Below are 26,920 nucleotides of genomic sequence, written 5' to 3' on the forward strand. Positions count from 1 at the left end.
TAAATATCTTCCCTCTACATCTTGGAGGTGAGATGAATAATTAAAGGGATAATTACGACGGAAGCCTATACTCACTCCTCTAGAGGCTGAGTGTGGAATTCCGCAATGATGCCAGACAGGAAAATTTGAGAAGGAGAAATTAGGGAAATGGTTATTTTTATAATGGGTTTCCTGTAGCATTATGACATCGCAGGATGCCTTTTTAAGAGAAGAAAAAATCTGACATCTCTTAGACAGGGAGTTAAAACCTCTGACATTATATGAAACTATCTTTAAGGACGCCATGATACAGCATTACTAGAGATTCCAAAAAAGTAGAAGTATACATGTACCAACAGTAAAAATAAACCTGTCGAGGCAATCTGACAGTTAACAGAATAACCAGTAGCATTAGAGTATATCCTAATTCAACAAGTGGTTGTACAGAACGTGCATCCATGTCTATGAATGTGACAGAATGTATATCAGCAGCGTCTGTAACTAACAATGGAGTATAGAACATTAAAATATAGTGTGGGGTAATAGCCATAATAGATTCCAAACCCACAATTTACGGACTCCACCATGGCAATACGGGTACAATTGCATAAGATAACTACTATAAGTAGAGAAATAATGAGCAGATAAGGTCATAACAGATATGCATCACATCAAGGTAAGTGAAGAAAATAAACTCTCCAAATATAGCTGATTCAGAGAAAATCGAACGAATAGGCGCACAAACGTATAGATCAGTCATTATCTTCCACCAATCTCCTCGGAGTCATACGACCTGATCTTTTCCTATGTCTCGGCGCTTTGAACGCTGGATTCTGCTTCCACGGTGTGGTCTGAGTGACCGGAAGGAGAGAAGCGAGATCCGTAACAAGGTCCCAATCTTCGATTTGCAAAGGAGCAATTCCTAGGTGATCGTATACTTCAGCGAGATCACCCACAGACGAGACGTTAAACCTGCGGCCCTCCACCGAGAAGGATAGACCAAAAGGAAAGGTCCAACGATATAAAATTTTTCTTGCTTGTAGGAGATCTGTAAGTGGTTTAAGCTTTCGCCTCTTCTGAAGGGTGACCGCTGCTAAATCTTGGTAAATGGAGATCACTGTGCCTTTAAATAAGAATGGTGCAGCTTCCCGAGACTTAGAGAATTTTATCTTTCACTTTGAAGTTAATATATTTGCAAATTATATCTCTAGGTGGTTCGTTCCCCTTGGGCTTCGGGCGTAGTGCTCTGTGAGCTCTTTCAATAATTATTTCTTCGTCAGAATAGGTGTCTCCCAGGATAGAGCGGGATATGGACATAATGGCATCCGAAATTTCTGTCGGCGGTACCGATTCAGGGATACCACGAAAACGTAGATTATTTCGGCGGCTACGATTCTCTTGATCCTCAAGAGATCTAAAGATAGTATTGAATGTAAGTTGGCAAGAGGAGAAGCTTTGCACAGTTGCTGGATTAAATTCTAAAATGGCCGCTTGATTATTTTCCAGGGTCTCAACCCTGTGGCCAATTTGCTTAATATCTTGTTTTATCTCTGCAATATCTTTTATAGCCGGTTCTAAGGTTCTGGTAAGTACCTGAGTGATAAAGTGTCTCGTCAATGGTAGTTCCTCAGCGGTCGATGTGTCAGCATTTTCTCCTTCCACATCAGAGGCGTCTGCACTCGTGTCTCCTTGCTGTCTGTGAGAGGACGGCGCCATCTTGGGACCCCTCGGCGGGAGGGAGACGGCTCGTTTCTCAAAGTATTTCTCCACTTTTGCTTGTGAGGGGGTCGGAACAATGGTCTCCGATGCTTCCCTCACCTTACTGCCTCCATATTTCACCATTGTGAAGTATTATGCCGCTTGTGTTAGCTTCTGTGGGTCACTGGATTTACGGAGCTCAGCGAGACACGTCCATGCAGTCTCAGCGCTAGCTCCGCCCCCCCGACAGCCTCTCCTTCTAACCACCCTCCTGAAAGTGAGACTCATGAAAAAGAAGGTCCATTTCCCACCTAAAGGTGCAAGTGCCGGCGGGAAATGCAGCATCAAGACGGGCCAGTCTGGTTTTCTGAAGCTTCAACTGGGCAGCCGTGGTTGATGTAGCACGTGCCAAGAAAAATCTCATGTGTGCCACATTCGGCCAATCATATTAAATAATGTGACAACATGAACAACATGGTTATACCACTTATATTTCAAATAGGCCAGGAGAACAGTCAACACTCCTGTTTTGATGCTGGCAGGATGCTGTGGTCGATATTTTCATGTAAAGGACTACAGTTCCCATGATTCCTCTCTTGTCTCATAGACTTTGCCTATATTTACATCTGACAGCATTCCCCTCTATTACAAGGTGTAAGGTAGTCTTGTAATTACTCACTGTCTTTACACACAACATAGGCTCAACTATTGACATGATCTGCTGCCCAGCATGTGAAATAGGACAGGGAGGGAGGGGGGATAGCAGGGAGCAGAGGAGATAAGAGTCATGTGACCTGTGACCTTTCATTCTTCAGACAAAGAAAAACCCTAACACCAGTTGCAAAATGCCCAGTGGGTATGGATTCCTTGCACCACATTTGCTTTCATTACCTGCGATGCAGATAGCGTGATACAGTGATTTTTGACCGTACGAACTGCGTTTCAGCCAAAGTTGTCGTGTAGCCCTAGCCTAAAAACTTGGAATTTAAAGTTTTTTTATAGATGTGCAGGACTGCATTATTAGGGAGGAACAAGAGCCACATGCCCCAGGGCCTCCACCACCTTAGGGACCTAGGTGGCTTATGCCAACCACACTTTCCTGCCAAGGCTGGTTCTTTCTTTCTACCTATCTATCATTTTCCAGTTATACATTGGCAGTCATTATTTATATGCGTAGTGTACACACTTCTCATCTTTGGGACCCCCACCTATTAGGAAAGGGGGATCCCCTTTTGGCTGTTCAGCAATCCTATCCATACGGGAAGAAGTAAAGAGGCATGCCTGTGACTTGCGCTGTTGAAACGAAGGGATTCACTGGCTCAGCTATCTGCATAATTCCCATAGACAAGCGTAGTGGGCCACACGCATGCGCAGCCTTCTCTATATGTTGCGGCTATAGGGGGCAAGGTGGTCGGGTATCCAAATTTTCTGCCCAGGGCTTAATTCAGCCCTGTATATGAGTCATATAAAATATTGTAAAATATTACAGTATGCCTTAGTTTTTCCTATTGTCAAATACTGGTTTCCCAATTGATAGTTACATACAATGCAATGGCATGTAGTTTGTGTGCATGAGATAGAAAATATGAAAAATGAAATGAAAAATGTTTTAAAAACTACAATCTGGTTTTCAATCAAATTAGTTCTAGGAACATTTTCCAAGAACTGTGCAATTCATAAAATCTTGACTGTGATCGTGATAAACCGCAGCAAAAACAAATTTTTATTTCAGTTGTTACTCGAGAATCTGGATCTGGTTTTCTCTACTGCATACAAGGAATCACTGGATAAAAGGCCTCAAAATGACTGCTCTTGGCTACATTATGACATTTTGCTGTTAACCTGAAAACATTAATCAATGTCTGAATTAAGCTGATTGGCTACAAGATTCTTCATTATTTTTTCCACTTTTGAGCTGTATTGTTTAGTACCAGATCCAGGGGTGTAGCTAAAGGCTCGTGGGCCCGGGTGCAAGAATTCAGCTTAGGCCCCCCTACCCCTCCCCAACACCACCATCACCAGACCCCTGCACACGCCTATGCCCAGCCGCCTTGCCCAACAGCCCGCATAAATTAATGCCCCCACACAGTATGATGCTCCCATAGCTTCCCCCACACAGTATAATGCCCCATAACTGCCCCATACAGTATAATGCCATTCCATAACTGCCCCATACCATATAATGCTCCCCATATCAGCCCCCACAGTATAATGCCCCACATAGCTGCCCCCATTCAGTATAGCGCCCCCCATATCAGCCCCCATACAGTATAATGCCCCCCATATCAGCTCCCCATACAGTATAATGCCCCCATATCAGCTCCCCATACAGTATAATGCCGCCCATATAGCAGCTCCCCATACAGTATAATGCCACCCATATCAGCCCCCATACAGTATAATGCCCCCCATATCAGCTCCCCATACAGTATAATGCCCCCATATCAGCTCCCCATACAGTATAATGCCGCCCATAGCAGCTCCCCATACAGTATAATGCCGCCCATATCAGCCCCCATACAGTATAATGCCCCCCATATCAGCTCCCCATACAGTATAATGCCCCCATATCAGCTCCCCATACAGTATAATGCCGCCCGTAGCAGCACCCCATACAGTATTATGCCCCATATCAGCCCCCATACAGTATAATTCCCCCATATCAGCCCCCATACAGTATAATGCCCCCATATCAGCTCCCCATACAGTAGAATGCACCCCATATCAGCCCCCATACAGTATAATGCCCCCATATCAGCTCCCCATACAGTATAATGCCCCCCATATCAGCCCCATACAGTATAATGCCCCCATATCAGCTCCCCATACAGTATAATGCCGCCCGTAGCAGCACCCCATACAGTATTATGCCCCATATCAGCCCCCATACAGTATAATTCCCCCATATCAGCCCCCATAGAGTATAATGCCCCCATATCAGCTCCCCATACAGTATAATGCCCCCCATATCAGCCCCCATACAGTATAATGCCCCCATATCAGCTCCCCATACAGTATAATGCCCCCCATATCAGCCCCATACAGTATAATGCCCCCATATCAGCACCCCATACAGTATAATGCTCCCCATACAGTATGATACCCCCCATATCAGTCCCCATACAGTATAATTCCCCCATATCATCCCCCCATGCAGTATAATGCCCCCCAATCTTATCAACCCCATGCCATATCTGCCCCCATGCAGTATAATGCCCCCACCATATAACCCCCTCCACTATAGCAGTCCCCCATACAGTATAATGCCCCCATAAGGGCATAATAGAAAAATAACATAATTACTTAACTATCCCCGTTCCCACGTCAGGTGGAGGATCCTTCGTCTCTTCCGGTGTGTGCTATGCATGACTCGGCGCAGACAGGCGCCATGATGTCGCTACATCGCGCCTGCCTGTGTCGAGCCACTCAGGGCACAGTGAATGCTGGAGCAAGGAGACGTCCGTTCCCTGCTCCAGCATTGAATGGAACCGGGACCTCATGAGTGACTTCACATGAGCCTTCAGGGGTACGCGACCCGCAGTTTGTAATGTATTGTGCAGGATGCGGTGGAGAGAGGAGAGGGGGCTGTAATTTAACCCCCCCCCTCTCCACCTCAAACACACAGCACAATACAACACAATACATTACAAGACAACACAATACGTTACAATACATTGCAATACATTACATTACAACAACACAATACAATACATTACATTACAATACAGACTCTGCTGCAGCTCACCTGGAGTCCTCCGCACCCGCTCTTCCACTGCACTGGCTGGAAGACATGTCATGTGACGTCATGGTCACATGGTACACTAAGTGTACCATTTGACCGTAACCAGGATGTGCCGGCTTCACGGCACAGAAAATTTATTTAACCAGCATGTGGTATGGCAACGGGGACCTCCCAGGCATAGGTGCCCAGTCGCAACTGCGACCGCTGTGACCCCTATAGCTACGCCACTGACCAGATCGAACCATTTAGTAACTAACATTCAAGTAAGCTAAGATATGGGTTTTTTTTTTCCTTACCTGTCACTTAATGAATCTTTAGGCACAAAGAAATCTTCTTTTGAAAGATAAGCTGCTGCAGTTCCACCACCAAAATAATTTTTCCTCAAAAGATTAGCAATGCGATTAGAAACAATTAAGGCTCCTAAGCCAGTTGGGAAGCCAAATATCTTGTAAAACGAAATGGTGACCAAATCTGGTTGGTATACTGCCAAGTCTAATGGAGATGTGCTGACAAACGAAGCTGCATCCAACATAACAATCCAATTGCCTGGAATCTTAATGGGCACAATTTTTCCAGTCTGGATCTTTTTTATCCATGAGAGAGGATACTTGGTTCCTGAGAAATTGCTCATTGCCGGATAGCAGAAAAGATGGAAGGTGCTGTCATTCTGAGGTTCAGACGTTTCCTTTTCTGACTGTAGCAGGTCTTCTGGTGAAACTGGAACAGATGACACATGTAACATTTTCAACATCCCCCTTATTCCCACCACCGAGGTGTGATTATCAGTCAGGTAACAGAAGTGGCTGTCCATATCGCCCAAACTTCTGGAAGTCCACGGAAAGATTTCTGCCACTAGTTTAAGGGCTGCAGTACTTCCTGATGTAAAGATGACAGTGTAGTCTGCAGCAGATGTATTAAAGTGTTGTAATATTCTAAAGAATAAAAGAACAGAGAATAAAAAAATTATTGACTTTTACCAATGTTTGGTGTCTATCATTTATCTGGTGTAAATATTGTAAATTTATAATATATTTACAGGGAGTATAGTGATTATTGTTCTAGGGTAATGACTCAAACGGCAAAATTAGGATTCAGTAGAGATAATCAATACGTTGTGGTGTATCTGTCTGGTACAAAATCGGTAAATAGAAACACAACCTAATAACCTTTATTAACTTTGCTAAAACAAAAAGTATTGTATACTAAGTTCACGTCTTATTGGCTTAAATAAAACTCATAGCTAGCGCCTGTGGAATTATTTCCTAACATTTGGTGCCATCTCATAAACCAGGAGAGAAAAAGTGGTATATTGGATGCTGTGGTTATTCTACCAACAGTATCTCAACTGTCTGGTGCAAAAACTCAGCTCGCAAAATGTGAATAACACACATGGCTTTTGGTGCTTTCCTTTGATCGATTGGATTATCTAGAATGGATTATCAACTCTAACGGCATGTGAAGGGCTCTAGGGAAGATCTAGCAAACAGAGTGCAAATACAAAAAGAAGTATATTGCACATAAAAAAAAGTCATGAATAAGCTCTAGAGAATAAATGCAATGCCTATAACAATTGAATATTCGGGAATTTCTTTAGGAATTTACAAAACAAAGATCTTACGTTTACTACACAACAATATACATAATACACAATACACATAATTCTTATGACAGATAGATAGATAGATAGATAGATAGATAGATAGATAGATAGATAGATAGATAGATAGATAGATAGATAGATAGATAGATAGATAGATTTTCAGCAGATGTATGCATAACATACATAACAGGATATCTATGCTTAACCTGTAGTTCCATGGCCCTAATGCAAAATTTGTAACAAGGCCCCCAACCCTCATGCGTCATTTAAAGTAATGGTCTCCGCATATTGAAAAGGACCTTTTGGACGCACTTAGGGTCCTGGGCCCGCATATGATAGACCCCTCTGACCCCCCTATAGTTACGCCCCTTGTGCATAATAAATTAATTTATTAGGCCCCCGGCTGCCATAGAAGACACTGGCACCCTGCGATCTCATAGCAGGGTGCCAGTGGGGTGAGAGAGGGAGCTCCCTCCCTCTCTCCAAAACCACTTAGATGCTGCACTCGCTATTATGCGCCACATTTAATGGGTTACATGGGCGGATGTCGATCTACCCGCTCGAGCACCGATGCCCCAAGTTCTCAGCTACCTCCGGAAGCTGAGAACAGGGAGTTTTATCTGCTCCCGGTGCCGCAGATTTATTCTGATGCAGCGCCGTGAGAAGGTCGAAAAACGGCTGAAAAATAAGAAGTAGAACGCCTCCAAACATCTGCCCATTGACTTCAATGGGAAAAACGTCGTTCTGTTCCGACGGGCCGTTTTTTTATGTGGCCGTTTTGAAAAACGGCCACATAAAGAAACGGCCGCGAAACAGAAGTGCAGGTCACTTCTTGGGACGTATTTGGAGCCGTTTTTCATTGACTCTATGGAGAACAGCGCCAAAAACGGCCGTAAAAAACGCGAGTGGCTTAAAAAAACGTCTGAAAATCAGGAGCTGTTTTCCCTCGAAAACAGCTCTGTATTTTCAGACGTTTTTGACTCGCCGTGTGAACATATCCTAATACATAAATGTAGTTAGAGTGGGACTGCGGCTGTGTAATACATGTGTAATACAGCCATTGCCCCGCTTCTGACAAGTGCGGTCAGCATGAGGTGATGCGACCAGTGCTGCACCGATGAGCGGCGGCACTGAAGACAGAACATGGCGGGCGCACTGCAAAGCACCCCCATGTTCGGTCTTCAGTGCCGACGCTCATTAGTGCAACGCCGGCCACATGACTGCGCGTGCATATTTGCCAGGAGTGGGACAATGGCTGTATTACACAGCCGTAGTTCCGCTCTAGCGGCGGGGATCAGAGAAACCGCTTTTCACTGCCGCTTTTCCCCTGAATGCTGCGATCGAGGGACATACCATATGGGCAGACAGCCCAGGGTCCATTGAAGGACCCCAGGGCTGTCTGACCATATTTCCTGTTAGGGCATACTTAGGTATGTCCTAACAACTGCCTGTGTACTATCACGACACAGGCTAACGTACTGGCATATAGATATATGCCAGTAGATTAAAGTTTAAAAATAAAAAAGTAAAAAATAAATACACACATTTTTTACAATAAACATTAAAATAAAAGTCTCAATACATAAAATATACACATATTCAGTATTGCCGCGACCGTAATAAATTTATAGCATCATTTGTGATGTTTATGCTGTTTAAAAATAAAACAAAAACTGCTTTCTTTCACTTATTAATGTGAGGCACGAGGTGTTTTACATTTTGAACTTCCATGTGCCTCACATTAATACTAATTAACCCCATCATGTACCTCACACATTAACCCAATGTTGTGCATTATGACTGAGGAATATGATGTGGTTAATTACTATTAAAGTGAGGCACATGGAAGTTCAAAATTTATCACACCACGCGCCTCACATCTGAAAATGGAAGAACTTTTTTTTTATTATTATCATTGTTGGCCAAGTATCGTTTTGGTGTTAAGTATCGCAATACTACACAAAGTGTCGGTATTGAAGTCCAAATTCTAGTATCGTGACAACCCTAAGTCTATATATAGTGTCAACATTATACAAGGATAAACATCTATAAAGTAAAAGTAACACAAACAAAATATCCAATAGCCAACAAAGTGCCATCTGTTAGGCTGAAATTTTTTAAAGATCAACAATAAATGAGTTACTAACCACACACCATAATGAAATCCTGCACCACACTGTCCAGCACCCCAACACGTGTTTTGCACCAGCTTTGTCAGAGTATAGAGGGTTCCCTGAACAGGTGGGCCTGAAAGCTACAGTAGGTCTAATTGCCCCGGAGACCTGTAATGTGGCCTACCATATAGTTATTGAAGTAGGTAGCGGTAGCTGACCCTTTAGAGCTGAGCTCTGGTGGATAGGCTAACTGGATCCTTGAGTGACAGGAATTGTGAGGGAGGAGACATGGGTAAGGTCTGCAGACCTCAAGGTAGAAGTGCCTGTCTGGGGTGTTCAGCAAAGCATTGAACTAGATTCTATGAAAAACGGCTCCAAAAACGTCCCAAAAAGTGACCTGCACTTCTTTTTCGCGGGCGTCTTTTTTGACGCGCTGTTTTACGCATAAAAAAACGCCTCGTCGGAACAGAACGCCGTATTTCCCATTGAAACCAATGGGCAGATGTTTGTAGACGTTCTACTTCCGATTTTTCAGCCTTTTTCGGAACGTTTACGGTCCGAAAAACCGCTGAAAACCCTACGTGTGAACATTCCCTCATAGGGACAATCCTTTTCAAAATGCAGCTGCTGGAATGATCAGCAGATCGCCCTTGATCCCTCCCATGGCAACCCCAGTGAACGGCTGATCACTAATCGCAGTCGCTGCATAGAAAATTTAATATTACACCCCAGCAAATAAGATGAATTGCCGCCCATGTAATACAGGCTCAGCTTAAGTCCACCAGAACGGGAGCCCGTTCAAACTCATAGAGGGGAGGGCGGTCCCGAACAGGGGACCCCCCTCTAAGATGTCCATGTGCCCTCTTATAGTATTTTTATAAGATATCCGCTTTAACTGGATTGGTACTTTTGAATAGTTCAGAAGCCCCTGCACACCTAATAGCTCTTTTCAATTGCCTCAGCAGCTGTATGTGGAGGGAAGGCCTTGGAGTAGGATGTCCTACACTTCTGCCGACCCTTGCCTGCTACATGTGTCCTACCTGTGGAGTGATTGTAAATGTTAGTTAAATTTTAGTAAATGTATCCTTTGGGATCAATAAATGATGAACAATTTGATTAAATAAATAGATGCATTTAATAAAGGCAACTTAAAAAAATCGGAAACAAATTATTAGAATAAGGCCTAATTCACATCTGCATTGGAGGCACTGTTAGGGGCCTCTGTCGCAGATGCTGTCCAAAATACCGGAAACAATAGTGCAGCATGCCACTCAATTTTTTTCCGGTAAATCCACGGACACCCCCACGGAAACCCGACAAAACCCATTAAAGTCAATGGGTTATGTCGGGCGACGGTTGTCTCCGTTTTTCCACGGAGCCTGCGTTTCTGCCATTTTCGTTGTTTTGCTCCTCTAACGGAGTAGAACAAGGGAAACCCGAATGCAGATGTGAACAGGGCCTAACATTCATTTCCCATTTTTATTGTTGTTCTACAGAAATAAACAGTAGTACTGCACTTTAACTGTATAAATGATTTATTTCTAACTGTCCAACTTTTAACACTGGGGCCTTTGATTGCCTTTGCAATTCACAGGAATATTTCAGTCTGCTACAATATAATGAAATAAAAGAAACTGGAGCAGCAGCTGGCAATGTTAAACAAATCAATTAACTGGCGACTCCATGCTGACATTTTAGTGATCGTCTCCAGGCTAATGATAAAGGTCTAAAATCAGATCTTCAGAAATAGACGCATCAGTGAAGGAACTGTGAATAATCCTGGCAGAAAAAATGTCATGATTGAGCCCCCGCTGAGAATTATGTAGAATTGTTTTGAATCTCTGCTCAGAGCCAAAGATGAACAACAATCCTAAAAAACAGATCATATTAAGTTTTTTTTTTATAACATATTTTTATTGAATTTTTTCGAAAATACAGATCATACAGTAATGCATTGCCGTAATAATAAAATATTACAGAAGATATACAAAAGAACATGAGATAATAAATGCATCCTAACAAAGTAGGTTCAATCATGGATGGTATTCCCAGGAGGCAACCAACTCTCCTTCATCTCCTCTGTCCTACCCATCCTTTTATCCCACTTGTCGGGTAGCCCTGTAAATATAGTTACATAAACTCACGTAACTACCTAACTAACAAAACAAAACAAAAAAACAACTGGAGCTTCGTGAAGCAGTTCACCCACTCAGGCAGCTAGGCCATGAGACAAAAAATAAATAAAAAACTAATAGAAGGAGATATAAGCTTTATTCCCCTGATAATTTCAGTGCCCCTAAAGTGCCCTTGAGATTCTCGATCAAGTACCAAGGTGATCCTGTGAATGGGCCTATGATGTCCCTTCGTTCTGAACTAGTGAAATGATTTGTGAGGAAAAGCTTCAATTTCTCAAAGAATTTTTTTACTCTGCGTGTCTTTATTCTGTAGTATACCAATGCAATCTAGATAGAACAGTTTCCGCAACCCCTGGACAACCATATTCTGGGTTGGTATCTCTGCTACCAGCCAGTTCTGGAGTATGCATCTCTTTGCCACTATCAGTGTGGCATGAGCCATGGGGGATAGGTGTGTCACTTCCGCCTCTTCCAATTCTCCATCATGCCGTACATGAAATAAGACCTCCATTGGCCCTACAGTCCCATGGAACCTGCCCACCTGCTGCAATAAGGATGTTATCTCTCCCCGGAATGGCAGAATATGTGTGCACGCCCAAAGGCCATGATACATGTCCGTCTTTGGGATATTGCATCTAGGGCATGATGTTTTCCTATCTGGTTGTGAGGCGGAAGGGGCCAGAGTAAATGCATATATTGCTTGATGTATAATCTTCAATTTTCGTTATGTACATGCGCCCTGAAGTCCACCAGCCCCTTTTCAATATGTTTTTCAATGCCTGGCAAGTTAAACAGTTTTTCCCAACTCCCAAAGGCCTGTTCCGGGGACATCTTCAGTAGTAATGGTCTGAGAGTACTATATAATTGGGAAATGGAGTGTCTGTGATTGTCTGTAAACTATGAGTCAAACAGGTTGGGGGGGACCTCATCCGCTACATCCGCAAGTTTAGTTTTACAGTGATTTACTATTTGCATATATTGTAGGTGCTGATGCCGTACAAAGTCGTATTTAATCTGGAGCTCTTGCAAGGTTAACCACCTCTTATCCTGTGCGTGAAACATATCCCCCAATGTCGCTATCCTTTTCTCCCTCCATTTTGACATTAGTTTGTTAGATCTTCCCGCTGCAAACTCCGGGTGCTGCCATAAGGGCATATGTTTTGAAATGCGGTAAGAAAGGTTATAATGTTTGCGCAGTACCTTCCAGGCAATGATGGTATCTCGTAACAGAGATGACTTCTTGACAATCTTTGGGAGACAAGTAAACATTGTGTGTACCAGAGCCATGAGATCCCAAGGTTTTGCTAGCTGTCTCTCCAATCTAGTGTTGGAGTGGAACCCTGTGTTATGTTTCCAATCTAGCAGGTGTCTACTCAAACAGGACAGGTTGTACCCCCGTATGTTGGGGAAATTGACCCCTCCTTCCGCCTTCCGCATCATGAGTTTCGTGAGCGCTATTCTCGGTTTCTTTCCCCCCCAGATGAATTTGGCAAATGATGAATTGAGTGTATTGATATCTGAGTGCTTGACCAGAAGAGGGATAGTCTGGAGCGGATAGAGTAGTTTCGCAAATCCTGACATTTTGACCAAGCAGCACCGTCCCATGAATGATAGAGGTAGGCTGTGCCATCTCAAAAGATCCGCTTGGATATCATGCATAATGGGGGGATAATTTAAATCATAGAGAGAGTTGGGTGCCCGGCCCACCTTAATACCGAGATAAGTAATGTTTGACTTTGCCATCTCAACATCCAGGGTGGCTAAGGACCGCCTATATGCTGGGTCCTGTGTTCCCAAATCTAATAACTGACACTTTAACGTGTTAACTTTGTACCCTGAATAGCTCCCAAAGTCGTTCAATGCCTGGAAGATACGCGGAACATCTGTAAGGGGGCTTGAGAGAAATAAAAGGATGTCATCTGCAAACAACGTTTCCTTGACCTCCATCTTCCCCACCCTTATGCCCGTATATAAATTGGATGACGCCAAATAACGTGCCAGAGGCTCCAAAGCCAGATTGAACAATAGTGGCGACAGCGGACACCCCTGCCTTGTACCTTTACACAGACGGAATGGTTTAGATAGAAAGCCCGGTGTGGAGATTCTAGCCTTAGGGTCCTTGTAAATGTGGTGTAATAAGATCCTGAAAGCCCCAGTTATTTCCATCCTATCCAGGACAGCATCCAACCATTTCCATCGGACATTGTCAAAAGCTTTCTCCGCGTCTAATAAAAGTAAAGCCGAATGTTCCTCAGGGAATGGGCTATGCTGTACCCTATCTAACACTGCAAGAACCGTCCTAATGTTTGTGACCGCCGACCTACCTTTAATAAAACCTACTTGTTCTGGGGCTATGAGGTACGGCATTATATTCGCTAGCCTATCGGCTATGATTTTAGAAAGGAGTTTGGCATCCACATTTATAAGCGATATGGGCCTGTATGACCCTGGTAGTAGGGGATCCTTTCCGGGTTTTAGCAATAATTTCACATAAGACGTGTCTGCTAATGGTGGTAGTCCCTCCTCTCCCAAAGCATTGTTAAACAAAGAGACCAAAGTCTCAGTAACCTGTTCCCGCATTGCTTTAAAAAATTTGCCAGTCAACCCATCTGGGCCACGTGCCTTACTATTTTTTAGATTTCTAATTGCCTCATCTACCTCCTCCCTTGTGACCCTGGCATTTAGAAGTTGTAACTGTTCCGCGGAAATGACCGGTAAAGTGACCTTGTCTAACAGTGTGTCTGTCAACGGAGGGGAAGATGCATCAGAGTACAGCTCCTCATAGAATTTGGCCAGAATGGTGTTAATACGAGATGGATCGCATGTTTCTCGCCCATTATGATCCCGCAATTTCGCTATGTGTTGCATTGGACGTTTTCCTCTAGCCATATTGGCCAAAAGTTTACCCGCCTTATTACCATACTTATGTAAAGTAGCTTCAAAGTCTCGATTATGCAATGTTTCTTTCTGAGCAGCCCACTCGTCAAAGGATTGTTTTGCCTGAATCCAGCCTCTAATGTAGGATGTGCCAAGTATGCTGTATAGGTTGCCCTCAGTGTAGCACTAGAGTTATTAAATTTTTGCGTTATTTCCCGTTTTTTACTGACGGTGTATGCCATTATCCTCCCCCTCAGCACTGCCTTGGCCGTATCCCAAAACAGTGAGGGGTCATCCCTGTGTCCTGAATTCGTCGAGGTGTACTCTAACCACCAGCCCCTTAGCTGTCTCACGAAAGTGTCGTCAGATGCTAAATAAGCCGGCAATCTCCATATGAAATCTGATCCTCTGGGATATATTTCCTGAAAAGCTACCCGTACCGGAGCGTAATCAGAGATCACTAGATCCCCTATCTCGGCGACCCCCAACCTCGGTTGTAATGTTGGAGATATTAAAAGGTAGTCTATCCTGGACCAGGACTGTTGAGCGTGGGAGTAGTGCGTAAATTCCCGGGCATGCGGGTTACCCCTTCTCCAGGGATCTATTAAGTGTGTTCTTTCCATCAGAGGTCCTAGCACTCGGTCCTGTTTTCTGGGGGCCCTTGTAGGAATGGATTCAGTGCTGTGTGGATTGTGTGTGCGTCTATCTTCCTTGTGGTCAGAAACTGAATTAAAATCACCTCCCACTATCTTGTGCTGGACAGTATCTGACAGAAGGGCCCTCTCCAGACCATTGAAAAACGAGACATTATCACTGTTAGGTCCATACACGTTATAGATGCTTAAGACCCCGCAAGGTGTGTTTAGAGCAATATGGAGCAGACGTCCTTCCTTATCTGAATCAGTATGTATTACCTCATGTACCAGGTTTCTATTGATTAGAATAAGTACCCCCGCTTTACGGCCACAAGCTGAAGAGCCGTACACTTGGCCCACCCACAATTTTTTCATGCGGTGGAAGTCGCTCTCCTCCAAATGTGTCTCCTGAAGAAGAGCGATATCTGTATGGAGTTTTTTTAAGTAGCGGAGTACCATCATTCTCTTATTAGGGGACCTGAGCCCCTTTACATTCCAAGAGGTCAACTGCATAAATTGGGTGTTCCGAAAAGGTTCAATAATGACTGGTTATATATATCTATTTCTAGGCAAGAGTGCCTTGCTACCTTGGTAGCTGCTTGGCGGCGTCTGCTCCAGTTTGCTCCCAACATTATAATAACAATATGAACAATCGATGCCAGAGAATTGGCATAACCCTTAATAACAAAATGCCCATCCAGGAATGTCACCAGCAATTCCTGTGAGACAAACTTTAGATCGGCATACATGACTTCACTTTTTTCTGATCTGTGACCCCTCTCCCCCTCCCCTTCCCGCCATCCTTTCGTGACATACCGATTTCAAAATAAGTTGGACTTGCTAGACATCATGGATACAAGTGCTTATGCTTAGTATAGCCGGAACTTTGTCGAATAACGTCCAACCAAAACCATTTGCCACATGTATATATATATAAGGCACAATCAAATCCGATCATTTAGCCCATATGAAATACTTATCAGTCCGGGAGGGTTGCAAGCCGGTTTTCTGAGCGTTGTCGATGTAGAGTCTTGGACGATTCTGCCCGTTGTTGCTTGGGTGAGGAAGTGCGGGCGATATCTGACCAAGTACAGTCCCTCGGTGGAGAAACTGATGAAAGGGGCCCTTCCCCTCCTGTACCTTGACTCGCCGTCTCCGCTCCTGATTTTCTAGGGCTCCGAGATCCAGGGATCTTGTCCACGTACAGTGCTGCCTCCTCAGGAGTGTGGAATACCTTGGTGGAGCCATCCGTCTGTGTGATCCTCAGGGTAGCCGGATATTGTAGTTGGAATTTGATTTTGCGCTTGTAAAGGGAGGTGCAGACACCTCCAAATGCTCTCCGGCGCCTTGTGACTTCTGCCGAATAATCTGCAAACAGCATGATTTTTGCACCCCTTATATGCAGAGGGGTATTACGGTTCCGAAAAGTGTGCAAAAGTTCCTCTTTATCATTGTAATCCAAGTAACGCATGATCACCTGGCGTGGTCTGGTTTGCGGCTCTCCTTTGGCGTTAGCGCTCGGACCTGAGGGGCCCACTCGATGCGCCCTTTCCACTCTGCAAGATCTGTTCAGGCCTAGCGCTTCTGGCAACTCTGTCTCACAAATCCCCTGGAGAAGCTGTGGTCTAATATGCTCAGGTAATCCTACAATCCGTAGGTTATTCCTTCTGGAATGATTTTCAAGATCTTCTAAGCGGTCCCTGAGTTTTGTGTTATCTCGCATTACGCCACTAATGCTGGTATGCGCCCCTGCGGATTCATCTTCCATGAGACCAACACGCTGTTCCAATTCATCTAGTCGATTGCTATGAGATGTCACCTCATTTTGGAGTTTTTGGAGCGTTGTTGTAACTGTGGCTATTAGGGAGTCTCTTATGTCGGGGGCCAGTTGGGTAGCCACCTCTATTGCCAGCTTCCGATAATCTATCTGTGAGTCGGTAATTACCGACGGCGATATCATCTCCCTATGGAGCACTGGGCTCTGAGACCGGCTCTGTGAGAGTGATGGCTGCAGCGGCGCCGCCATCTTGGATTGCGCCTAACCTCGTGTGCTGTGTTCGGCCGGGCAGGAGATCTCTCTGCTGCCGCTCCGGAGGAGATATCTCTCCATAAACCTCCTGGTTCCTGTCACCAAGCCCTCCGCTAAGTGCCGGGGCAATTATATCCTGCGGGTGTGTGGCGGCGATGGGTTAGGGGATCAGGGCTTCAGGAGCTCATGCAGCTCCGTCCTCACATCTCAGCGCCGGAACCGGAAGTCCCATATTAAGTTTTGGTTCTAAATGGTAAATTATCTTCATATATCTGATATAGGTACAAGGAGTGCACTATGGTGTAACTACACATACACTATAGTGGACCCAGGTATTTGGTGGGCAAATATGCAAAACCAAAAAATACCAACTTGTCAGAGACAAATAAATTAGCCCTTGCTTCCCAGACACCTATTGCATGTTTAGGAAAAAATTAGGACGTAACTTTTATTTTTATCTGTCACCACATTATAAGTGCCCTATCTCCTACATAATGTAGGTAACAGCAGTGTTTTTTTATTTAGAAAAAGTTATGAGCGATTTTAGCTTTATGCTAATGACTTTCTTAATGCCCAACTGGGCGTGTTTTTACTTTTGACCAAGTGGGCGTTTTAAAGAGAAGTGTATGAGGCTGACCAATCAGTGACCATTCAGCGTCATACACTTCTCTCCATTCATTTACTCTGCACATAGTGATCCTGCATTGTTCACTATGTGCTGTCACTCACACATTATCGTTACTGAAGTGTCTTGACAGTGAATAGACATCTCCTCCAACCAGGACGGGATGTCTATTCACAATCCCGACACTTTGGTAACGTTTGTGTGTCACTTACTCACACAACACATCGAGATCTCGCTGTGCTGTCATTTAGGGCATGCCCAGACGAGGCGGTGCAGATTCTGCTGCGGCTTTGCCTAAAATGGGCATTAAATTGATGCGGACTAGCCATTGCGTATTGAGGGGAAGAGGGCTTCCCTTCTCTCTATCAGTGCAGGATAGAGAGAAGGGACAGCCCTTTCCCTAGTAAAAGTAAAAAGAATTTCATACTTACCCGGCCGTTGTCTTGGTGACGCGTCCCTCTTTCGCCATCCAGCCCGACCTCCCTGGATGACGCGGCAGTCCATGTGACCGCTGCAGCCTGTGATTGGCTGCAGCCGTCACTTGGACTGAAACGACATCATGGGAGGCCGGACTGGAGGAAGAAGCAGAGAGTTCTCGGTAAGTAGGAACTTCTATTTTTTTACAGGTTGATGTATCTTGTGATTTGGTGCGGACACCAAATTCTGCACCGCAGCCTACGGTCCGCAGTGGAGTTTTCCGCCACATGTGCACGAACCTAACTAAAAAGTTGTGGATACCAATGGAGAAAATGTCCGCTGCAGATTTCCGCAGCGCACTGGCCGCAGCGGAATTCCAGAGCAATTCCGCCACGTCTGGCCATGCCCTTACAAACCTCAGTTCCTGTACTTTGCAAACAAAAATGGATGCCTAGGGTCTGAACTAGTTACTAAAAGACATACAGTAGACTCAGAAAGCAAGCAGAAGAAAATGTTCTTTGGTCTATGTTTTGCATAATACAAACACTGTATACCACCAAAAAAAAAAACACTATCTAAAGCATAAAGCATGGTAGTGGCAGCATCAAGCTCTGGAGTTGCTTCGCTGCAGTAGGGACATACAAGCATGTGACGATAGAGGATAACTCCTGCAGGTAAGCCTGCTGCAGTGTGCAAGAGAACTGTGTCTTAGAAGTGTCTTTTTTTTATGAAGACATATCTACACAGACTCATTACCGGCATAGTTGGATCTATTAAATATTGACTTGTAAGTATAATGAAGGCGGATTATGTTGTACAAAACAAACATTAAAAAAAAAGCCTAATTAATTACTTTTAAACAATTTCATTGTGAAAACATATTCCCTGGAAAACAGGACTGGCCTTACGTTAAAGGTTGCCAATTAGGGGCATTTCCCCAGTCCTCGTGATGATGTAGGCGGGACAGTTTATGTTAAACTTTCTACTTTTAATAGCCGGTCTGACAACATCTTGTTGCGTAGTTACATACATAAGTTGAAAAAAGACACAGGTCCATCAAGTTCAACCTTTCTCAATAAATTACCCGTCATTCATTGCTTGATTAATTATAACTCTCAATGCCATTCTTCAATAAATAAGCATGAAGCCTTTTTTTAAATGCTGACATAATATCTACCATCACTACCTCTTGGGGTAAGGCATTCCATAGCTTGACCGCTCTAACTGTAAAGAACCCTTTTCTATATTGATGTCTGAAATGTCTTTCTTCCACACACAATGAATGTCCCCTTGTCCTTTGTAGAGTCCTTGGAAGGAACAGATCATGTGCTAGTACTCTGTATTGACCACACATATATTTATACATATTAATAAGATCACCCCTAAGGCGTCTTTTTTCCAAGCTGAACAAGCCTAATTTCTCTTGCCTTTGACTGTAAGGGACACCTCCCACACCATTTAATAATCTTGTCGTCCACCTTTGAACCATCTCCAGTTCTCCTATATCTTTTTTATAATGTGGTGCCCAAAACTGAATTCCATATTCATATAATATAGCATGGTATTTTCTAGAAATGGTGTACTGAAGTTATCTGCCTTTTTGATACCACCTCCTCAAATCCATCACTAGGAGTAAACCAGTGTTTCAATTTTGCCTGAAGTGCTAAACAAAGGTACTACTATATGAACAATATCCATGTCACGTGAGCTAAAATAGTTTTCCGTAGCACATGAACACCTGTTAAGCCATTTTTTGGATTTGTTTTTTCATCCCCACCTTCCAAAAGCCATAACTTTTTCCATGAATATAGCCATATGAGGACTTGTTTTTTGCGAGACGAGTTGTTAATTTTCACGGCACAATTTATTCTAATGTTGTGGAAAATTGGAATAAATTTCTTTGTGGGGTGAAATTCCTAAATTTTTTGGCGAGTTTTGTTTTTACGGTGTTCAACGTGTGGTAAAAATGGCATGTTAACTCTATTCTGCAGGTCAATACGATTATGGCAATACTAAATTTATATAGCCTTTTTTATGTTTTACTACCTTTAGGGTATGTTCACATGGATTATTTTCGGCCGTTTTTCGGGCCGTAAACGCCCAATAAAAGGCTGAAAAATCGGAAGCAGAACGCCTCCAAACATCTGCCCATTGATTTCAATGGGAAAAACTGCGTTCTGTTCCGATGGGCCGTTTTACTACGAAAAACGGCCGTATAAAAAAACGACCACGAAAAAGAAGTGTAGGTCACTTCTTGGGCCATTTTTGGAGCCGTTTTTCATAGACTCTATTGAAAACAGCTCCAAAAACGGCCGTAACAAAACGCCGCGAAAAACACTGCGAAAATCACTAGTGGCTTAAAAAACTTCTGAAAATCAGGAGCTGTTTTCCCTTGAAAGCAGTGCTTTATAGGAGTACAAAGCTGGCAGACCTGGGAGCCTTCATTAAGCCCCCAGGCTGCCATGCTTACCATCACGTCATGGGGGAGCGATTCAACATCACAGGCTGCCCCCCTAACGACTTAGATAACGCGGTCACATCAGGGGTTACACTGAAGTGTCAGCTGTTACACACAGCCGACACGCCCGTTCTTTGGAGTGGGCTCAGCCTGTATGACCGCTCCATACTCCCCCAACCGTCCTGCGCCGTATATATACAGCACATGTCGGGAAGGGGCTCATCTTTAAAATTCAATGCCGCTCATGCTTACATTAGTAACAGAACTTGCGAATGGTTTAAGGGTCTGTTCACATTAGCGTTGCCCTTCCGTTGAGGGGTTCCTTCGGAGGTTTCCATCGGGTTAACCCCTCAACGGAAAGGCAAATGAAAACCTTAGCTTCCGTTTCCCTTACCATTGATCTCAATGGTGACGGAAACGTTGTTAATGGTTTCTGTTGGTCACCGCTGTGACAGGGTTCGGTTGTTTTGACGGAATCAATAGCGTGGACCCATTCGGTTCTATTGGGCGCAGACACCTTTCCGTATCGCTACGGATAGGTGTCCGTGCCGTAGAACCGTGCTGGGAATTATGGAGCATGTCCTACTTTCCGTATTTTACGGGCCGTACTCCCATACTTGGTATGGGAGCACTGCCCAAAAATGCGGCCATCGGCGGCCAGCCGTGCCTGCAATCACGGGCCGTGATTACAGGCACGGCCATGTGCATGAGGCCTCAGTCAAGAGGATTGCAGTGGGTCTGTAAATATGGATGTTATGAAACAACTGCAGACATGTTTAACTTCTTTCAAGGCAATGCACCTTTCATTTTGGCAAGAATTATATTGAAATATGTAAGTTTGTTTTCGAAATGTTAAATTGAACATAAGATGATTTGAGGAAAATATTATGAGGCATGAAACAATTTAACTAACATGGCACAGAATGCGCTAACTTTGCACAGATCCTCCCTTGGAGTATTCTGCTTTTATGTAAGTAAATCCTAATCATTGTATAATGAATTGTTATGCACATTTCTGTACTGTTGCATCTCCTTTTTCAAAAGATCTCTACTTGTTGTCTAGAGTGGGAACATTCTTGCATCCTTGTTTACCTCCAGAGGCTGGAAACCTATTTAGATGTAATACTTATCACAAAAGAGTTTTTGCTACAGTTGTATCAGGTCTATTCAATCTTTTGTGGTGAGCTAAATTGGCTTCAGCCTGATACATTTTACCAACACTGATACATTGTAGCAAACTAAGCTGTAAGAAATGTTTATCTACACCAGCATGTTTATCTACACCAGATTTATCCACACACCAATTCTGTAATCCTCCATCATTCAACTGATACAAATAGTTTTGCAAGCAAATTATTTGCTTACTAAGAATGTACTACCTATATTTTTTTTACTAATCAAAAGAAAAAAGGAACGTGTTTCTGGTTTTAATCTGTTTTTAATATCTGATTGGATATGTTTTTGTTCTTTTTTCTGTTTATGATTATGGTGGCAGCCATCTTGCCTGATCTGTTGCTTTGCTCTGTGAACAGCAGTTCAGAGATTGTATTTACAGAAGCCACATGGACATCGGACGCTTCAGTAAGAAGACTTTTCGGCCCTGTTCACGCAGAGTTTTTATTACACGTTTTTTGACGCGGAAACCGCATCGGAAAACGCACCACAAAAACGGCTGAAAATGCCTCCCATTGATTTCAATGGGAGGCAGACGCGTTTTGTTTTACCGCGAGTGGTACAAAAACGTTTTTGCCCGTGGCACTCAATTGGCGCAAGCTAAAAATGCCGCAAATGGCGTGCAGGCAGATGAAAATCCTCCTGCAAAAAACTCTGTGTGAACAGGGCCTTATAGTAGAGTTTCGTGTGCAAGCTGTGTAACCAGTGCATAAGATGCAGAGGACAATGCAGGGAGTCCGTGAGCTGTGTCCATCACCTATTGTCAGCTCTTACAATGTTTTTTTTAAATAGATGGTAAGATAGAAAATGAAAAACAATGCCACCAAAAATGTTATTTTAAATATGTTTAATATAAAAACTTGATATAAACAATAGGTCACTTCCTAAAAAAAAAAATAATGTAGCGAAAAATTGCAAAAATGTGCATTTTTTATCAATTTAAATGTATCTGTTGTAAAACAGATAGTAATACCACACAAAATAGTCACTAGTTAACATTTACCATATGTCTACTTTAGTTTGCATCGTTTTTTCAACATCCTTTTATTTTTATAGGACGTTACAAGGCTTAGAATTTTAGGAGAAATTTCTCACATCTTCAAGAAAATTCAAATGGCTATTTTCTCAGGGACCAGTTCAGTTCTGAAGTGGCTTTGAGGGGCCTATACTTTACAAATCCACAAAAATCACCCCATTTTAAAAAGTGCAACTCTCAAAGTACTCAAAAGAGCATTTAAAAAGTTTCTTAATCCTATAAGCATTTCACAGGAATTAAAGCAAAGTAGAGGTGACATTTACAAGTTTATTTCATTTTTTTTTTCAGAAATTCATTTTTCATAAAAAAAAATCTGTAACACAGAAGGTTTTACCACAGAAATACAACTAAAATTGTATTACCCAGATTCTGCAGTTTTTAGAAATATTCCGCATGTGTGCAAATGGACTGAAGCACAGGCCTTAGGGTATGTTCACACGCAGTGTCTTCAAGCGTATTTCAGGGCGTTTACGCCTCGAAAAACGCCTGAAAAAACGGAAGCTGAACGCCTACAAACATCTGCTCATTAAAATCAATGGGAAAAACAGCATTTATTTCATACGGGGCGTCTTTTTACACCGCTGTTTTAAAAAACAGAGCATAAAAAGACGCTCCACATAAAGAAGTAGCATGTCACTTCTTGAGGCGTTTTTTGGAGCTGATTTTCCATTGAACACAATGAAAAACGCCCCAAAAAATGCCTCAAAAGAAGCCTCAAAAGAAGCTCCAAATGAAAAGAAGCTTCATTTTCAGCTTCACAAACGCCTGAAAATCAGAGACTGTTTTCTCTGAAAACAGCTCCGTAATTTTCAGCCGTTTTTGACTCATCGTGTGAACATACCCTAAGTAGCAAAGGTCTTCTGGTGCCAAAACAAAGGAAACACACCAAAACATACCCCATTTTGGAAACTATACCCTACATTTTATAAGAATTGGGCTGTGAAAATGAAAAATTTTATTTTTCCTATAAAACTTGGATTTTTTTTTAATATCCACAGGGAGTAAAGGAGAAAAAGCACCACAACATTCGCAAAACAATTTCTCCCGAGTACAGCAACATTCCATATGTGGTCATAAACGGCTGTTTGGACACACAGCAGGGCTCAGAGTGGAAGGAGCGCCATTTGACTTTTGGAGCTCAAATTTAGTAGGAATTGTTTGCGGAGGCCATGTCGTATTTGCAAAGTCCCTGATGGGCCAAAATACTGGAAACCCGACACAAGTGACCCCATTTAGGGAACTACACACCTCAAGGAAATTATCTAGGGGTATAGTAAGCATTAGGACACCACAGATTTTTGCAGAAATTATTGGAACTTGGCCGTAAACATGAAAATCTACATTTTTTTTCCAATAAAATGTAGGTTTAACAAATTTTTTTACATTTCCACAAGAACTAAAAAGGAGAAAAAGCATCCTAACATTTATAAAGCAATGTCTCTCGAGTATGGAAATACCCCATATGCGGTCATAAACTGCAGTTTGGACACGCGGTAGGGCTCAGAACGGAAGAAGCGCCATTTAGCTTTTCGAATGGTTTCTGGACACCATGTTGCATTTGCTGAGCCCCTGTAGTACTAGTACAGTGGAAACACCCCAAAAGTGACTCCATTTTGGAAACTACATCCATTGAGGAATTCATCTAGGGGTATAGTGAGAATTTTCACCTTAAGTCCTCATGCACATGACCGTAGCCATGTGCACGGCCATGATTTTCGGGTCGGCCGGCCGCAGAGTGTCACCCAAAAGCCGCCCGCAAATCGCGGGCCGTGCACATGGCCGCGTGCAATATTTTCTATGAGCCTGGAAACCACGGTTGTGTGCATGGGCCCATTGAAATGAATGGGGCCGCAATTCACCTGTGGATTTTCGGGGGAATTGCGGCCGCAAAAGCACGTTCGTTTGCATGGGGCCTGAAGGTTTTTTGCTGAATTAATTAGAATTAAGCTGTGAAAATGAAATATACATTTTTTTTTTCCCAATAAGATATAGATTTAGATTTAAAAAAAATCATATTCACAAGGAATAAAGAAGAAAAAGCACCCCAACATTTGTAAAGCAATGTCTCCTGATTATAGTAATACCCCATATGTGGTCATAAACTGCTGTTTGGACATATTGGAGGGTTCAGAGAAATAGGAGTGGTGTTTGACTTTTGGAGCGTAATTTTGCTGGAATGGTTTGCGGATGCCATGTCACATGTGCAAAACCCCTAGTGTACCAAAAAAAAAGTGACCCCATTTTTGAAACTACACCCTTAAAGACAGTTATCAAGGGTTGTAGTAAGCATTTAGACCCGACAGGTGTTTTTCAGAAATAAATACGCAGTGGATGATGCAAAGTGAAAATTGACATTTTTCAACTGACATGCCATTTCATCGATCAATATGTTGTGCCCAGCTTGTGCCACTGGAAAATCTTACCGCCTAAATTCTTAAGCGGGTTCTCCTGGGTATGACAATGCCTTATATGTGGACGTAAACTGCTGTTTGGGCACATTGTAGGGCTTAGAAGGAAAAACGTGACATTTGGAGTGTGGATTTTGCTTGGTAGCAGTTTTGTTTGAGTATTACTGGAATTTCAGTTTATAATGTGGGGCATATGTAATCTGTGCGGAGTACATCAGGGGCATAATAAGAGGGTATAATAATGGTGTAAATAATAAAACTATCCATAGATGTGTGGTATGCTGTGAAGCAATCTGTTATGCACCGGCCAGTGTCGCACTGATAAACGGTGTCCTTTCTTATCCCCCTGTTGTAACACTCTGCACCTTTTGGGCACTTTTGCTCCTTTGTAGTTTGGTGGGGAAGTGTTTCCCTGGTATTATATGGGCGCCGTCACTTCCAGCAGATGTGCTATGTCCCTTCCTTTTCTAGTTCCTAAATACTAGGGTCCTGAAACTGAAGGAATGCCATCCGGCCTACAAATTGGGATGTTTTTTCATCACCGCATTATTAGTGCCAATACTTTTTTATTTTTCGGTTGATGGAGCTGTGTGAGGGCTTGTTTTTTTGTGAAACAAGCTGTAGATTTTATTGGTACAATTTTGGGACACATACAACTTTTTGATCACTTTTTATTTCATTACTAAAAACAAGCAATTCTGGAATTGTTTTTTATTGTTTTTTGTTTTTTTTCGGCATTCGCCATAAATTACATGTTAACTTTCTTCTGCGGGACGATTACGGCAGTACCAAATTTGTATCGTTTTTTTCAGGAATTGCAGCTTCTGCACAATAAAATCACTTATTTAAAAAAATCATTTGTTTTCTGTGTCGCCATATTCTAAGACACATAACTTTTTTCTTTTTGCGTGGACAAAGCTGGGTCAGGGAATTTTTTTTTTGTTTGTTTTTTTGTTTTTCTCAATAATAAAATACTTATTATGGGAAAAAAGGCAATTTTGTTGTTTTTTTAACTTGAAACTGTCACGTACTCTCTGCCTGCGGTTCCCTTGGTCTCCAGGACGTCGAGAGTTACTCGCTTGGCGTCGCCCGGCCTGGCAGACTGAGGCAGTCTGCAGCTAATAGGAGCTCAGGAGCGTCAGGCCAATCAAAGCCTGGATGATGTTCTTGAGCTCCCACCCTCTCCTTATTTAGTTCAGCCTTCGGTTGTAGGTCTTTGTCTGTAATTAGAGTTACCTAGCCTGGTGCTTTCCCTTGTTCCAGACTTCCCTGAGCGACTTGCATGTGTGACCTGACCCCGGCTGGACTCCTGACTTTTCTTTGCCTTCTGACTTTTGTCTTTTTTGCACTCTCCCGGTTTTGACCCTGCCTGCCTGACTCCGCCTTTTGCGCCCGGACTTGTCCGTGGCACAATTGCCCTGCCTCTCTGTCCGTGTACTTCCCAAGTTACCCTTTGTTATTTCGTACTGTCTCTGTCTTATGCATTTGTCAGTTTCACGTGTACCAGTATAGGGAACGCTGCCCAGTTGTGCGCCGTCGTTTAGGTCGGGTCGTACAAGTAGGTAGGGACAAAGGTTTGGGAAGAACAGGGACCTCACTGTTTACTGTGTATTTGTATGTGACAGAAACTTATTTTTTGACCAAATTTTTATAAACTTTTTTTTTTACTTTTTTTTTGTCCCACTAGGGGACTTAAAGGCCTGCACCCCTGATCGCTAATCTAATATACTACACTACATACGTAGTGCAGTGTATTAGAGGTGTCAGTCATAGACTGACAGCAAGCTGATGAGGATCCGCCAGAGGCGAATGCTCATAGGCTTCCATACAAGGCAGACACGGAGTCCATTGTTCGGCCTCCGGTTGCCATACCAAACATCGGCACCCCAGCGATTATGTCGCTGAGGTGCCGGTCGGCTAAAAACCCCTCAGATTCTGCGATCTCTATTGAGGGCAGCATCTGAAGGGTTAATCTGCCGGATCGGAGACCAGCT

At 43.2% G+C, this 26,920-nt stretch overlaps 1 protein-coding gene across 1 annotated transcript in view; it reads right to left on the reverse strand.

The window, feature by feature from the left end:
- The window catches only part of MOCOS (molybdenum cofactor sulfurase), a 442,257-nt gene that overhangs the window by 298,880 nt on the left and 116,457 nt on the right, over window positions 1-26,920 (reverse strand). Inside the window, exon 4 of the mRNA XM_075828507.1 lies at window positions 5,716-6,351. Coding sequence (XP_075684622.1) covers window positions 5,716-6,351 — 636 coding nt within the window. The remainder of the gene's footprint in view (window positions 1-5,715; window positions 6,352-26,920) is intronic.

The sequence above is a fragment of the Rhinoderma darwinii genome, chromosome 5 (genome assembly GCF_050947455.1).
Source record: "Rhinoderma darwinii isolate aRhiDar2 chromosome 5, aRhiDar2.hap1, whole genome shotgun sequence".
Classification (NCBI taxonomy): domain Eukaryota; kingdom Metazoa; phylum Chordata; class Amphibia; order Anura; family Rhinodermatidae; genus Rhinoderma; species Rhinoderma darwinii.